The sequence below is a fragment of the Setaria italica genome, chromosome I, assembly GCF_000263155.2.
Source record: "Setaria italica strain Yugu1 chromosome I, Setaria_italica_v2.0, whole genome shotgun sequence".
In the NCBI taxonomy this organism is placed as follows: Eukaryota; Viridiplantae; Streptophyta; class Magnoliopsida; order Poales; family Poaceae; genus Setaria; species Setaria italica.
This window is the reverse complement of record NC_028450.1, coordinates 38,496,522-38,508,915: the sequence shown is the minus strand read 5'-3', so window position 1 is coordinate 38,508,915 and position 12,394 is coordinate 38,496,522. Positions and strand designations below refer to the sequence as shown.

Sequence of the window (12,394 nt, the reverse complement as noted above, 5' to 3'; positions counted from 1 at the left end):
GTTTGACTTTGACCCTTTAACCATCGAGACTCGAGAGTAAAAACACCTCGCAGTAAAGTTCAAATCTCGATAGACCAGTCGAAAGAAAGTTGGGAAGATTCTGCGGTATCCTCGCGCAGCTTTCCCGGCGTCTGTGGGAATCCGGGAGGCACCGCGCCTGCGTCCCTGCCAGCCTTCTCCGCCGAAGCGTCCCATCCACTCCACTGCCATCTCGCAATCAGCAACCCCTTTGCTTGCCTATTCTCCCAGGTCCCCAGCTTTTCCCCGCGCAGAGCCTACCCTCCTCTGGTCATTGAAACAGGCGAAAAAAGCTCGGTCTTTTGATATCGCGGATCGCAGTCAGGCATGGACAGATTCCGGCGCCGCGAATTGAATCCGCTGCCCCGTCGGAACGGGTCGAATTCAATGAACAATAAACAGTGAGCACCATGTCAGGGGCCGGGCGCAGTAATGGCGTTCCATGTTCGCGGCACCCGCGCAGCCCGTCGATCGCCGTTATGGCCGCGCTGCGCTCGGGTTACCGGGATAGTGCCGCCGGACCGGACAACGTAGACCACATGCCATTGCTGGCCTCTGTTTCTGGCTTGCGTTGCAGCTTCAGAACCCCTCCTCTGCCTTTGAACGCGGCGATGTTTACTGCGACGCCGTTCTGGTCGCTTTGACCTGGCCCATGCGTGAAGGCGTTAACAGTGAAGAAGATACTGGTGGTATAGACCAGTGGCCAGAGGGGATGTTTGATGGTTCGATGCCAGGAATAAAGTTCGATTTTTTACCTGATTAGTTTCTGATTCGTTATCTCCTGCCGGCTTTTCACCCTGCGATCCGCTGCCTGCAGCCACCGGATCTACCCGGCCTGCCGTAGTGCCGTGCTACCGCCGGGCCTACACAAGGAACAAGGCCACGAGTGTTTGACCGATCTATTGATAGTCCGATACCGTCAGGCCGGTGATTCGACGATTCCCGTTATCGTCGTACGGTAGTTGTTGCGAGTAAAGGAGATTCTGAGCCTGGGGTCCTTCCTTTCTGAAAGTGTCTCGATGGCCACCCTTGATGCTTGAACTATCACCCATACCGAGGAGCTAGCGTTTGCATTCTTCGGCTGGAAACTGCTTACTGAAGGATGGGTTGCTCTCAGAGGCCCAGATGCGTCATGCATGCAAGGTCGCCAGCCTACTCCGGCTCTGCTGGGAGCACTCAGATCATGGACCATCCATGGCATCGATCATTGGGGATCTAAGCTGTTCTCGAGCTAGCTTCATTGACCTCTGTGCTAAGCTTAGGCCCTGTTTGTATACGCTTTTCCTAACCACGCTTAGATTATAATCTAAACGAAGATTTTCTCGCTTCTCGCTTCTCGTAGTTCAAATCGTTGAAGCGGCTTACCACATAAGTGAGAATCGGTGGAAATAAGCAAAGCGTTTGGTGGGATTCTCGCTTATTTCCACCAATAAGCCGCTTATGAGCGGATACAAAGCTGCTTCAGCTAGTGTAGATGGCTGATGGCAGCCAGCATTGGTCACTTGGCACTCGTCAACTTCGTACAGCCTAGTCCTTTGCTCCTTCTCCTTCGCCATCACCTACTACATCCCCAATTTTCAAGCATCCCGTGAGGCGGCGGCATTGTTCATTGCATAGCCGATTTCATTCAATTCATACGTTCATTCATTGTGACACGACAGTCGGCCAAAGTGTCAAGCCCGGCCATGTCCCCAGAACGATAGCGACTGTCGTGGCGCCATTCAATCCCCTCCTCCCCTCGTTTCACTCCTCGAAAAGCGACTCGAGCCGAGGGATAGAGAGATGACGCGGTAGAATGCCATGCCACTAGCATGGGAGACTGTGCTAAACCAAATAGTGATAGGCTTACAAGGTGGTCACCAGCAGCCCTGTCCTAGCTGTGCCCTCCATCGTGCCGTGGCATCCCCCAGCCCGTTTGTACATATACGCCCATGCCACCACGGTCACCACGTTCCTCTGCTCTCCCTCCCATCGCAGCCTTGCCCTCCATAGGCCACTGTGACCAGCTTCTCTTGCGTTCCTGTGGCGCCATCTCGCTGCTCATCTCCATAGCAAACCTCAGTAGCTTACCATAGTAGCTCAAGGAAACCACACCTAGCTTCCGGCAGGATCTCCCTGAGCTTTACTGCGAGCGTTCATTGATGGAAGAGCCTGCGCGAGACAGGAGCTAGCTCACAGATAATCTCGCTCCAAGAAGCTTCCCTGCTTCCCTTTGCTGCCCTCGATCGATCTGGTGCCCAAACACCTTTACTTCCTGGCTGTACGAGATGGTCTCATGGCCGTGAGCTCACCTCGCCGGGCACTCCTCGCGGCCGTGTTCTTTGGCTTCCTCCTCGCCGCCGCGACCTGCATCCGCACGGCGACCTTCTCCTCTTCGCAGGTACGACACCATCTCAGCACCGCTTCAATTCTTGCAGTCACACTTTTCTTATGGTACCTTGTCTAGTGTCCGTCTCTGACAGTGCGTCGCGTTTTTTGAGCTGTGCAGAACCTGGCGGAGGACAAGTCGCGGCTGGGGTCGACGCCGCCGAGCTGCCACAACCGGTGCAGCGCGTGCAACCCCTGCACGCCCGTCCAGGTGACTACCGTGCCGGGGCTCGGCCGCTCGGCCCGCGTCACCGACGACACGGTGGCCGCCTTCTCGCGCTACTCCAACTACAAGCCGCTGGGGTGGAAATGCCGCTGCGACGGCCGCCTCTACGACCCCTAGCGTGCCGCCGCTTCCCTTCTCCATGGCGCCGCGGCAACTCGTGCACTCTGCTCCCTCCTGTGAAAAGACTGGAGGCCCAACACAAGTGTGGTCTGCTCTCGGTTAGGTAGCTCCTCTGCTTCCAAGATTCTTCATCTGTTCGTGCCCATGGCGGCTAGCTTCACAAGCTTAGATCGAGCTTGCTGCCTTGGAGCTTGTACTGGCCGTAGCCGTAGCTATATTTTTGCTCTCCGCTAGCTGAAGCAATATAAGGGTTGTTTGGATACAAGGGATAAAGTTTAGTCTATCGGATGTTCGGATGCTAATTAGGAGGACTAAATATGAACTAATTATAAATTGATTGTAGAACCCTAGGTTAATTCGCGAGATGAATATATTAAGCCTAATTAATCCATCAATAACAAATGGTTATTGTAGCATTATATTGTCAAATCATGGACTAATGAGATTTAATAGATTCATCTCATGAATTAGATTCCATCTGTATAATTAGTTTTATAATTAGACTATATTTAATATTTCTAATTAGTATCTAAATATGAGATGGGATAGACTAATAAACTTTAACCGCGGAGCCGAACAACCCCTTTACTCGCGTGTAAAGAGTGATTGGGGGGCAGTAAAAATTCCAGCACCACTGCTAGTAGTGCTCAGTGCTCTGGTAATGGCAGGTTATAAAAGGCAGGCCTGCATGGCAGCATGTGACTCGGCTCTGACGGCTGTGCAGGTAGCCTGAATCTACCGCTGGATCGCAGTGCTGCTGCCGCTGCCGATCCGAATAGCTAGCGTACGTACGTCGTCGTCGACGCTCGACAGGGCCCCAGTAGTTGCCGGCTGATTGCGCTTGTAGCCTTGCGTGACGTGTGGCCGCGCGAGCGAGACCCATCAGGGGTATAGTACGGTGCGCCTGAACCTGATCATGATGTGATTTTAATCTGATGCCGCTGCTGCTGCCTGTTCCCTGAATAACTATCGTTTTCGCTCCCGAGAAACACCTTTGACTAAATATATATATATATATATATATATATTAATATTTATGATACAAAATTAATATCATTGGATAGATATTTGAATCTAATTTTTTTAATAAATTTATTTGAAGATATAAATGGTACATATATTTTTTTCAAATCCAGTCAAACCTGAGAAACAAAAACGACGGTTATTTAGGGACGACGAAAGCAGAAGTTATTGTGAAATGTGACCATCATCGCCTCTGTAGTGTCTGTAGTCTGTACGGCTCTGATGGATCGCCATGTGTTGGGTTTACTGAGATGTCTCCCTCGTGCCGAGCCGCTCGTATGGGAGGGATCAGGGATCCCCGGTGTGGTGTGGGGCTCGTGGCGCTTTGGAGGTAGCAGCAGCAGCTTGCATGGGGGCGTTGCTCTTGTCGGGCTCGCGCGCTATGTAGCCTGTAGGATGTCGCTGTGTGTGCGGGGTCGGGGACGTGGGGTGGGGCGCTCTGGAATTCTGGATCCCCCGGTAGGGAGTAGGGACGGTGCAGGTGACCCCTGACATTGTTGGTTTTCAAAATTCATGTTTGATGCGGGAGTACTGGTGCTCCTCACTAATGATTTAGTGGCAGCGCGTGGTTGGGATCGGAAATGAGAAATTTGAACAGGTGCTCGGTTTTTGTTGTGAGAGGAACTGTCAATGCTTGATTGTTCTGTGGGGACAGGTTTGTCCGCCTTCAAATCTGGCATTTGTTGTTGCGTTCGTGGGTAGGTAGTTGTTGGGCCCAATCTGGATGGGCTTACTGCCTAGCGTTTGGTAGCCTGGATTTTTTTTTTGCGATGTCGGCCGTCAATTTGCAGTCGCTCATCATCGTAGCATACGGCCCAAAACGGCTATCATGGACTGGGCCCTTTCAAGAGCCCAAAGCGCGGCTCATTTGTTAGTTTTTTTTTGCTCTTTTTATCAAAGCTACTATTAAGCTGCAAGTACCTACCACGGCACAAATTTCAGTATTTCAGCATGGTTTGACTTGGTCCTCCGGTCGTGTGCGGTGTGCCATGCCCATGCGTGAATCATGCACGAGGCACTTTTTAATGTATGTACGGCGGAAAATATCGACCAATTTTACTTCTTAATTAATAAAATGCTTGGGCAGACAGATTCTCGAGGAAAAAAAAACTATATCGAGCAATTTCATGTGACCTACACTGCCTGGAGATGGGAGCAAATCGAGATGGCCAGGGAGACAGATCTATGCTGCCAAACAAAGCCAAACTGCTGTCGGTTCTGATCCGGTGATCTTGATCTATCCAATAATAAATCCACCCCACCAGATCCGGAGTAGTAATGGTGAGATGCTATCGTTCCAAAATACGGTGACAAGTAATTTCCACTCCTCACAAAACAACTTATGGAAATGGTGAGATGCTGTCGTTCCAAAATACGGTGACAAGTAATTTCCGCTCAAAATATACCAAATTTTATAGATCCATATGTTTGCATTAAAAACCCGTAATTAAATGTTACGACAGATATTCTGGAGATTATTATTACAGTTTTTGCCTAGACTGGTTAACGGTCAGCTTCCGAACAACCTTCCGAAAACAAAGGAGTAAAGAAGTTGTAGACACACGCATACGATCACGCCAGAACTACACAAATGTTGCAACTTGCAGGTACCTCGAAGGTTCGAACCAAATAATCCTCCACAAAGAAAAATGAAAAGTAAAAGTAAATTACACCCACCATACAACAACTTGTCAGGTGGTTGCGGATGGGTCCAATAACTTATAAATACTTAATTTAGTGCAATAACTTGACAGTTGGGTGCACGTTGATCCAATAACTTGTAAACTACTTAATTTAGTGTAATAACTTGGCAAATTAGTGCACTTACGGTCCAAACATTATAACGGCAACGTATTAAGCAAAGTAGATGGACATGTAAATTTTCTTCCAACCAATAATTCTTAATTTTTGTCACTAAAAGTTGTTGATCGTGATCAGGCTGTTGTTTTTCAAGTGTGTATATAAATTACTTGTTCATTAGTTAAAATTGAATAATATTTTAGAATTACATAATTAGCATTACCGAAAGATTAAAGTCCAAAAATCAGATCATGTGACATTAGGTTTTTTCTGGATTCTACTCATGTACTCAACATTTTGTATACAAACATGTTTGTCTCATTTTTTAGCTCATTTTTCCTTTCTAAGCAAGTACATGAGGCTTTAAAAATATTTATGCCAAACTCCTAAAAGGTATTGTTAGTATGTATTAATATATTGGTATTTTGTGTAGCTGAACAATGGATATAATCAAATATTTAAAAAACAATGAGGGTGAACTTATCAATATTAAATATGAAATTAAATATTCCCAATCAAAATTAAATCATTATATAAAATAATAAATAGGAAGACATAGCATTAATTTCCTGAACACTAAGAGTTTTAATCTTGGTCAAATACAGTACCATTGCCATTACGACGTGAATATCCATGGTCAAATAGTCCTCAATAATTTGTTCCGATGTGTAGAATTAGCAAATATGTTGCTTGTTATAACATTTAGACTGCGGATGCACCAATTTATCAAGTTATTGCGTTAAATTAAATATTTTGCAAGTTATGGGACCAATCTGCACCCACCCTATCAAGTTATTGTATTAGATTGAATATTTTACAAGTTGTTTGATCAATCTGCACCCACCTATCAAGTTATTATATTAGATCAAGTATTTTACAAGTTGTCGGACTAATCTGCAGCCATGTGACAAGTTGAATAAATAGAGAGGGTGTCAGAAAACCTCCGGTCCGTATCAGTGAAGGCGTATCGTAATCTTCAGATCCTGACACTTCACTCAAGTCTCCTAGCATCTTGACATCGCCTGGTACCACCCGTTAGTTGTGCCTTCAGTCCGATTCAGTGCATGCAGACAAACTGCACCAAGTGAACAACTTGCCAATATTTACCAAGATAAGCATAGCCATTTGTCTCGGAGTTATACGATTTAAGGCTTGTACATTATTGGTTTGCAGTTTGCACAACCACACTAATTTGTTTGTTACTCCCCGAACCAAACGAAAAGAATTACAAATGACACTGACAAAAACACATTAGAAAGTTGAAGCCCTGCTGCCTAGTTCTTGGGGAGGAGCACGTCGCGGACCAGGTCGTCGAAGTTGCGTTGGGACGCGCCGCCGGGCTTGGCCGCCTCGATGGCCTTGTCCCTCCACTCCCGAGCCTTTCTCCTCATCTCCTTCCCCTGCTCCCCCTCCATGAGCTCCGTGATGAGGCTCGCCACGGCGTCGCGGCGGACGTTGCTGTCGATCTCCATGCCGACGCCCCACTCGCTGCACTGGTACCGGCAGTTGGTCTGCTGGTCGGCGAAGAAGGGCCAACTGATGACGGGGACGCCGCCGCAGATGGTCTCCAGCGTGGAGTTCCAGCCGCTGTGCGTCAGGAACGCGCCGACGGCCGGGTGGTTGAGCACCTCCTGCTGCGGGCACCAGCTCGCCATGAGCCCGCGGTCGGCCGTCGCGGCGAGGAACTCCGGTGGCAGCACGGCGCTGTCGCCCTTGACGAGGTCGCGGCGGATGATCCACAGGAACTGCCGGCCGCTGTTGGCAAGCCCCCACGCGAACTCCACCAGCTGCTCGTTGGTCATCACGGTGATGCTGCCGAAGTTAACGTAGACGACGGCGCCGGGGTCCCTGCCGTCGAGCCACCGGAGGCACTCCTCCTGCTCCTTCCACAGGCTGAGGCTGATGGAGGAGCGCGGGGTGGGCGGGTCCTCGCGCGCCAGCAGCGGGAGCGGGCCCAGCGTGTACACCTTGCGCGCCAGGCCCAGCGACTCCATCGCCGCCACCGCCTCGCCCTCGAGCTCGTCGAATGTGTTGAAGATCACGGCCGACGCCCCCGCCGAGCGCCCCGTCTCCTTGAGGACGTAGTGCACCATGAACTCGTCCGGGTCCGTCGTGCGGATGAAGCTCGGGAAGTCCCGGAACCTCATGTTCCGGAGCCCCGGCACGTCCTCCACCGGCGTGTCAAGGAATCCGTTCGTCAGCTGCTCGACATCTGCGCGCAGAAATAACAAGTTCAAGTCAGATACGGTTGCTCGGTCACTCACTGAAGCATGGACGGGTGCAATTAATGGCACATTTACATAACGTTCGCGGCAGAAAAGTTTGACGCACCTTTGAGCGGGGCGAGGCCACGGGTCATGAGGAGGCGATAGTGCTGGTAGCCGAGGAAGCTGATGGTGCTGGCGGTCCAGAGCTGGACGTAGGGGAGGCCGAGCTCCTTGGCGGCGTCGATGGAGAAGCCCATGACGACGTCGGAGACGACGCAGGTGACGGGCGGGTGGCCCGTGGCGGGGTCGTTGAGGGCCGCGAGGAGGCGGCGGAAGGGGCCGAGGCAGGTCTCCGTGGTGGACTTGCAGAGGGAGGGGATGTCCTGCGTGACGTCGTCGTCCTCCGACGGGGGTAGGCCGTCCGGGATGGTGGCGAAGCGGAAGCCCGGGACGCCGGCCACGGCCGCGGCGCCGCGGGTCCGGACGAGGCGGGCCTGGTTGTACTCGGTGTTGACGAAGGTGACGTCGAAGCCCCGGGCGTGGAGCAGCTTGGCCACGTTGAGCATCGGGGTGATGTGGCCCTGCGCAGGGTACGGCAGGCACACGGCGTGCGGCTTGCTCTGCGCGGCGCCGCCGAGAGAACCCATGGTGATCTGAGATCTACGGTTGCGTGGTTGCTGGCTCCGGCGTTGGCTCTGCTAGCACTGCTGCGTTGCACGGCGAGGCTGGTAGCTCTGGTCACTTGAGCTGGTTTCTTGGGTGATTTTGCTGGGGATGGGGTCAGCACGGGCGGGGCTATTTATAGGCGTCGATAGGATAGCAAGTATGGTGGTGGATGGGCGTTGATAAATCCGGTGAGTACACGATGTCGTCTGCGATTGGGCGGGGATATTTTAATTTTTGTCGGTTTCGGCTCCTTCCTGGGTGGAGGCTGGCGATCTTTAGCAGCCTCGGGTCAACGTCGCACAAGCAGCCGGGCCGTGATCTTCTGCGCACCCTGCAGCAGGCAGCAACGCCATGTCGGCGATGCGATCTGGGAGCTTCGCCCGCGTGCGCGGCGTGCGAGCCGCGCGTCTGGCTGCCCGGATCGGCGGCTGCGCCATGCAAGGTCGGCGCACGCTGCCGGAAAACATTCGGTACGCGACCACGCGGGTGTTCTTTGACGGCAAGCAAGCCCTCGCCAGCCAAACCGGACGCGCGTTCTCATCATCGTCTCTCGTGAGAGTAACGAGCCGTACGCTGAGCTGCTAGGCTAGGCATGCTGCAAAGCTGTTTGAGCGTTCGTGATTCAATATTTTATTGTTATCAGAGTCTACCTGCATTCAAACTCTTGCGTTGTGTTTGCGTACGTGCTGATAGCCTGGGGGTAGCTCCTCAATGATTGTTACGGAGTATTCTTGCAGCGAAACTCTGCACGCAGCTTCTTGACTACTCACAAATAATCACAACTGCCGTCATGCCTGACAACCGTTTGTGTGCTGGCTGATGGAAGCGAGAAGACCCAGACGCCCAGAGACGTGGAGAAGAAACTGAGTAGGCATGATACAGTTCAAATATTGCTCCGTACTATATTAGTACGTTGCTGTTTCACACAGTAACTGTTGCATGTCTAACGACGGTCAAACTTGGGTGTAACCATTGAAGTCGTTGACCCAAAATCATGTGCCATACTATTTCTAAACGAGGCAGATTGTTTATGGTTAGTTGTACCGATCAGTCAGCTGATGGCATCTTTCCCACACAACCGATACCGTTGCGTGTTGACAAGCAGTGCCTGCAGCTTTATTTTTTTAGAATATCTCTATATCAACTTGCAATATTAACAATTGCATATTCCTAGTAGTTTGGTATTTATTTTATCAGGAGTACACCTTGTACACACATACATCATTTCCTGATGCACTAGTACTAAAGGGGTGTTTGTTTTCCTTTGTCCCTCCTAAAATTTCTGTCACATCGAATATTTAGATACTAATTAGGAGTATTAAATATAGACCAATTACAAAACCAATTGCACAGATGGAGATTAATTTGCAAAACGAATCTATTAAACCTAATTAGTTCATGATTTGACAATGTGATGCTACAGTAAACATGTGCTAATGATGGATTAATTAGGCTTAATAGATTCATCTCGTGAATTAGCCTCCATCTGTGTAATTAGTTTTATAATTAGCTCATATTTAGTCCTCCTAATTAGCCTCCGAATATTCGATGTGACATAAATTTTAGGAGGTCCTAAAGATCCAAACACCCCCTAAATATTGCAATTTCACACAACTTACAGGTCATCAAGCACACATATCACTCCCGGTCGGCATTCATTGATTTCTGTGTCTTTGAACAGAGTGTTTGCGATTCATTGATCACTGAAGGTGTTAAAAATTTAACACACCATCCAAACACCCCAATGTGTTAAACTTTAGCACTCCATTTGAGAGTGTTAAAACTTTAACACTTGTTAAACTTTAACACAGGATATCCAAACAGGCCTTTAATCAACAGTTCCACGTGATTGCACAAGTGCTGAGCTACCTTCACTTATTTCTAAATAAATATAGTCGTGTAATGAAATTGTGTGGCGGCTTAGCCATTCTTAGTGGGAGTTTCATGGTCACAATTACCTCGAGTGACACATCATCTAAAAATGTTTGGACTAGGATGAAACACCTCCCCTCAATGCATAATTTTATCTCTTGTTGTTTCCTAGGTTACATGTAAGACACAAGCTGTCTAGAAACAGTGTAAACAGGGTTTCATCCCTTGAAACCTATTTCACATCTCTCTTCATTAATACACTGCCACATCATCAAAAATGCTGACATGACAGTCTATTTAATACCCATAAAACCCCATTGAGAATGGCCTAGGCTATTCCCACTTTTATCATGCACTTACTAGGGTTATTTTTGTTGACATGACATGGAGCTAAAAAGGGAGAGAGAGAAAGTTACATATTCATGGATGAAAGGATCCATGGCCCCTGAAAGGGGTTAAATTGGAACTTTTTTAATTTATAGAACAATAAAAGCAAATTTTAGCCTAAAGTTAGAGTATTAGTTGCATGGAACCCGCTAACAACTGACTATTAGTTGCATGGAACCCGCTAACGACTGATTATTAGTTGCGTGGTTAGTATATTGATATTCAAATAGGCCCTCTGGTAATTTTTAGAGCTAATGGTTAACTCTATGAGATCCAAGCATAATCTTAACTGGGTGGTTGCCTAATAGTTATCTCGATTATCAGCTGTATTTTTAGATCTATTATAGCTATTTCTATCATGAGTAACTATTACTTCTAATGGATTTATTTAAGTAGGCAAAAAATGTTAGAAAATTGGCCATTGCAAGTTGAAGTTGGCAACCTTGGTGCAGTGACAATGTTGTCGTCGTCGATCAAGTCTTTGACATGGAAATGGAATTGTGTACTCCCAAGCGAGGCAAGCAAGCAACCAATTCATCATTTCATCAATTAAAAATCTGTGGTGACATTCTTGCTACGTCACCGGAATCTCATCTGTTGATCAGCACTTCTCGTTGACCTCCAACCTACGCAACTGTATACGCAATGCTACCATATATAAGCATCCACTTAACCATTTTTTATTAGGACCAGCTAGTTTGTAAAATGGCTGGGGCTTTTAAAGGCTGCGCGTGCACACCAAGATCTTTAGCATATCTCCACGCAATTGTTTATGCGATGGTATCTTGTAAGTGCATCGCACTTAACATTCTTTTAAGACGATTAATTATTACTTTGTAAAAGCGGCGTGGTTGAAGTATCATTTCAGGATCTGCTTTCAGATTTTGCCGCTTGAAATAACGGGACGGATCTGGCAGAGATCACATCTGCAAGTGTGTTGTGTGGATCAGTAAAGTTGAAGTGGCTGTGCCTCCGAAGGCTGCGTGTGTATTTCAGTTCACCGAGTCATGCTCGACTTGGATCATTGCAGCTGCTCCTTCACGTGCTGTATATATCCCTATCAGTTGATATTTCTTTTCTTTTTTACCATATGATGATATGAAGTACTGTATCTGCGTATCATGAACTGAACTGGTGGATCATATCGTTGAATTGCTAGTGACCTCCGGCCCTTTTGATTAAAGCGCGTAAGATTTCCTCGTTTGACACCGTTCCGGTTCATCTGTACTTCCGACTTCCATGACACCAGCTTCCCTGCTTCGCCGAGAGGTTTCCTACTGATCGAGAAAGGTGCGCCGGCCGGTGATCCAGACATCAGCGGCTTCTTTCCGTCGACAAACGGCACCGGAGATAGAAAAAAAAAGGCCGGCCGATGCCACATCGATGGTCGATCTCACTCTCATCCGGCAAAGGGCGCATGGCTTGGAGATCCGAGATCCTGAACCTGACCACTTTGCTCTGCTCGCGTAGTCGCATCGCTGTTTCCCTTTGTTACACTACTGTTTCATCGGTCGATACCTTTCGACGCGGACAGAGAGCAAGGCCTTTCACCCCAAATCCCAACTTTAGTACCGTACAAAAAGAAGATTCCCCATCACATCAAACTTGTGGTACATGCACGGAGTACTAAATGTAGACCAAATTAAAAACTAATTGCATAGTTTTGCTGTACTTTGCGAGACGAATCTTTTGAGCCTAATTAGTCAAT

At 48.5% G+C, this 12,394-nt stretch overlaps 2 protein-coding genes across 2 annotated transcripts; one reads left to right on the top strand and one right to left on the bottom strand.

Annotated features, from left to right (window-relative positions):
- Positions 1–1,915: 1,915 nt before the first annotated feature.
- On the top strand, positions 1,916–3,014 carry LOC101755049 (EPIDERMAL PATTERNING FACTOR-like protein 1). The gene is made up of 2 exons (XM_004953912.3): positions 1,916–2,398; positions 2,507–3,014. The coding sequence occupies exons 1-2, from the start codon at positions 2,294–2,296 to the stop codon at positions 2,726–2,728; spliced, it is 327 nt and encodes a 108-aa protein (XP_004953969.1). The 5' UTR covers positions 1,916–2,293; the 3' UTR covers positions 2,729–3,014.
- A 3,625-nt stretch (positions 3,015–6,639) lies between these two features.
- Positions 6,640–8,538, bottom strand: LOC101754634 (7-deoxyloganetin glucosyltransferase). The gene is made up of 2 exons (XM_004953911.3): positions 7,886–8,538; positions 6,640–7,766 (listed from the first exon to the last, which is right to left on the bottom strand). Exons 1-2 carry the CDS (start codon positions 8,406–8,408, stop codon positions 6,829–6,831), a joined length of 1,461 nt encoding a protein of 486 aa, XP_004953968.1. The 5' UTR covers positions 8,409–8,538; the 3' UTR covers positions 6,640–6,828.
- Positions 8,539–12,394: the final 3,856 nt, after the last annotated feature.